Source organism: Oratosquilla oratoria, chromosome 9, assembly GCF_046742065.1.
Source record: "Oratosquilla oratoria isolate Oo_2021 chromosome 9, ASM4674206v1, whole genome shotgun sequence".
Lineage (NCBI taxonomy): Eukaryota > Metazoa > Arthropoda > Malacostraca > Stomatopoda > Squillidae > Oratosquilla > Oratosquilla oratoria.
The window spans coordinates 32,593,458-32,597,487 of NC_134785.1; the positions used below are offsets into that span (position 1 = coordinate 32,593,458).

Genomic DNA, 4,030 nt, shown 5'->3' on the forward strand with positions numbered 1-4,030 from the left:
TCCAAATTTCTTTGAAGAGATTGAGGGTTAAGTGCAGGGTAGGCGGCATCATCAGCATATTGCATATCAAAGACATAAGCAGTGCGGGCTTTTGTCTTAGCCTTGAGACGCTGGGGGTTGAACAGCTTACCATCAAGGCGGTAGTTGATGGCTACGCTGTCGTTTACATCAGATTCATACCTTGCAAGTAGAGTAACGGCTGCTAGATATATATTGAATTGAGTAGGTGCAAGAACACACCCTTGTTTGACACCAACGGTAACAGCAAATGAGTTCGAGATATTTCCGCCCATACAGACACGGGCAGTCATACCATCATGGAAAGCCCTGATGATGGCCATGAATTTAGGTGGGCAGCCACATTTAACCATCAACCTCCATAACATTTCCCTGTTGATGGTGTCGAAAGCTTTTGCAAGGTCTACAAAGGCTATGAATAGATCTTGGTTCTGCTCTCTGCTCTTTTCCATCAGCTGTCTAGCCACAAAGTTCATGTCAGTGGTACCTCTGTCTTTTCTGAAGCCACACTGTCTAGTAGACGGAATAAAAGTATTCGTGCAAATACTTTGCCCGCAACGTCAAGCAGGGATATCCCTCGATAATTCCCGCATTCCGATTTCTGGCCTTTCCTTTTGTAGATCATTACAATCAGGGGGTCCTTCAAGGACTGAGGTATGTAGCCAGCCTCCCAGAAAATTTGAATCATCAAGTGGAGGCGTTTCATCACGATGTGGCCACCAAACTTGAAGAGCTCTCCCGGGATTCCGTCAGGGCCTGGTGCTTTATTGTTTTTCAGGCTATTGCAAGCCTTTAAGGTCTCGGTGAAGGACGGTGTTAGGTCCAGATTATTAAGTAATGGTAAGTTAGGAAGCCGGTCAGCGAATGTAGGGTCTATGGGGTTGTTCTGGTTTAGAAGGCTGCTTAGGTATTCAACCCAGCGATCTAGAATGCCATTTTTGTCTTTGATCAGAGTAGCTCCATCAGCTGACATCAAAGGAGCTGTGGTGCTTTGTGTTGGACCATATGTAGTTTTAATGGCATTATAAAAATTTTGCTGGTCGTTTAATTCAGCATATTGCTGGATTTCAACTGCTTTATTGGACCACCATTGATTTTGTATTCTACGAAGGGCCCTTTGTGCCTCCTGTCTCAGTGCTTTGAACTTTTGTTTGAGCAAATTTGAAGTTGGATTGTTTAGGGCAGCCAAATGGGCATTGTTTTTCCTCCTTAGCAGATCTAGGATGTCTGCTCGACTTTGGTCGAACCAATCTTGGTGGTTGCGTGTTGAGAATCCGAGGGTATCTGTTAGGGTGAAGTAGATCGAGTCTGAGAAAGTCTTCCAGTCGGATTCAATTTGTTCAGGAGTTGGGTTAAAAGTAATTGGTTCTGGTAGTTGGGAAATAATGCTGTGGAATGCTGTTTGGAGTTCGGTCAGCTTATCCTGATTATGAAACAATGCTCGGTCAATTTGTTTTTTCTTCTTAGCTTGCTTGCGTATTGGAGGGCGAATTTGGAAAGACACAATAGACCGAATTGATCTGTGATCCGTCCAACACTCAGCGCCTCTGAGGGCTCTGGTAATCAAGAAGTCTCGGAGATCAGCCTTGCGAGTGATTATGAAATAAATTTGATGCCAATGCTTGGAGCGTGGATGCATCCCGTGTGGGGCGACCATCCCCCATCGGGCGCGTCCCCTCGGTTGTGGATAGGGGATCGGCCATACGATGTTATGGCTAGCTGCGAATAAGTCAGTGACCTTTTCAGCCACTACAAATAAGCAGTCGCGGACAAACTGGCGGTAGCTCTGTTGAGCGGAAAGGGCTGGGTACTGGCAATACCCAGCCACTAAAACCTCTCCTTAAAGCTCATATATATATATATGAGAAATTCGCTAGTGGACAGCGACATCAGTCAGATAATTTTTGTGACAGTCGCGCAAGGATTCGAACCTGCTGTTCAAGACGACAAGAGGCCCCCATGACTGCCGCATCAATGGTCGAACGGAGTAAGGCGGCAGTCATGGGGGCCTCTTGTCGTCTTGTACAGCAGGTTCGAATCCTTGCGCGACTGTCATAAAAATGATCTGATATATATATATATATATATATATATATATATATATATATATATATGTGTGTGTGTGTGTGTGTGTGTGTGTGTGTGTGTGTGTGTGTGTGTGTGTGTGTGTGTGTGTGTGTGTGTGTATGCACTATATATATACATATATATACATCTTAATAATCACATTAATGGTTCCATTCTGATTCTTTGCAAACACGATTAAGACTAACAAGGAGTTCGATGGAAGCATATTCGGAAACTGATACGATGTCGGGCTATTCGGGCTAGCCCATCAGCGTATCAGTTTCCTCTTGGTCATTACACCCTTCATCCCACCCATTCATCTCATCCTGGTCGTCGCCTCAAGTTCACTTGCTTTTACCCACGTGTACCTTCAAATTTTCCCTATCGCATACCTTCCCAAAAATCCGTCACTAACTGTTTTAACCCCCCTCTGACCAGGGAAAAAAAAATATATATATATACATATATATATATATATATATATATATATATATATATATATATATATACATATATATATATATATATATATATATTTTTTTTCCAGAGCCATTTTTCATTTTTTTCTAAATTCTACCAGAGCCATTTTTGATACTTCCAGAGCCATGTTTTTGCAGGTTCGATTTCCTTCAAACTATTGGAAGGTTAACTCATTACTCATGTGCATGATATATATATATATATGTATATATATATATATATATATATATTTTTTTTTTTTTTTTTTTTTTTTTTTTTTCTTCTTAACAAATCAACCTTTAATTTTGGAGGGAGGGGGATGGGTGAAACTGATCGGCAGACACAGCGCCTCTGTTTCCACTGGCAGTGGTTGGGGGTGGAAATGCACGACAAGCCTTGCAATACACCGTTAGAGTACCATCACTGCCCCGATCCACTTCAAGCCAATCTAGGTTCCACGAGCGTATAGTAGATTCATGCTTTACTGGTTTTCGTTTTCCTTGGCCTTTGCCCGTAGAGTTTGAATTAGGCTTTGCTGGTCCAGAAGTGGTTCCTGCCGTCAAAACACTCTCCCTCGATTCTGAAAAGACTGAATCTGAGGGCAAACCATCTTCACTCATCTTCACTCGCTTCACTAGAAATCGCTCCATGATGTACGATCATCGAAAGTTTGGCATGGACGTGACGTACAAATGTAGATCTAGCTACCGTAAACCTAAGCTAGTTAACGAATAATTTTTTATTTTTTGTATTTTTTATTCTCCTCCATATTTATACTTAAACTTATTTACTTTCAATTACTAACCAAACATTTAATTCTATTTTGTTTTCTCATAAATACGCGAACGAGGTTATAAATGGGATTTCCCAGTTTCCCTCCTAGGCCTCGAGCGAGTTTGCATATGTACAGTGTACATGTGGTATTGGGTATGGTGCATTGTACATGTAGTCAGCGCGTTGATTGGGTAGCTAGCTGCATGCAACCAATGAACTTCCCTGCATACAGGTACCATGCAATTTGCAACTAGCGACATTATGTAGCACGATAGTCGTGTAGAGTCTAGTCAACATGTACTATAGTATACGCGCGCATGCAGCTGATACGAAGCTAGGCTAGGTAAGCCATTGAACTCTAGCAGCTATACCGCGTAAACATACGTACGTAGATCAACAAATTAAAGTTGATTGATGCGTTGCATTTATGATATCGATTGATAATGCAATGATTGATCACGGGTAAGTTGTGTTTGCTCTGATCCTTTCATCAATGGTGATGGGATTCAGGGATTGCCAAATGATGGATAATGCATGAAAAACATTGAATCTTGCCGCGGGAGCAATTTTCTTTGTGGGGGATCGCTCCCGCTATTGGATTTGCAAGAGCGATATTGGAACTTTCCCGAGCGAAATCGCTCGTTGCTCCCGTGTATTTTTTTTTTTTTTGCTGCCTCTGACCGTACCATTAGGACAGTGTCGTCAGCAAGCA

General features: G+C 42.1%; 1 protein-coding gene across 1 annotated transcript; it reads right to left on the reverse strand.

Moving 5' to 3' along the window:
• Positions 1 to 490: 490 nt before the first annotated feature.
• On the reverse strand, positions 491 to 1,657 carry LOC143028030 (uncharacterized). The gene has a single exon (XM_076189673.1). It carries the CDS (start codon positions 1,655 to 1,657, stop codon positions 491 to 493), a length of 1,167 nt encoding a protein of 388 aa, XP_076045788.1.
• Between the last annotated feature and the right edge of the window lie 2,373 nt (positions 1,658 to 4,030).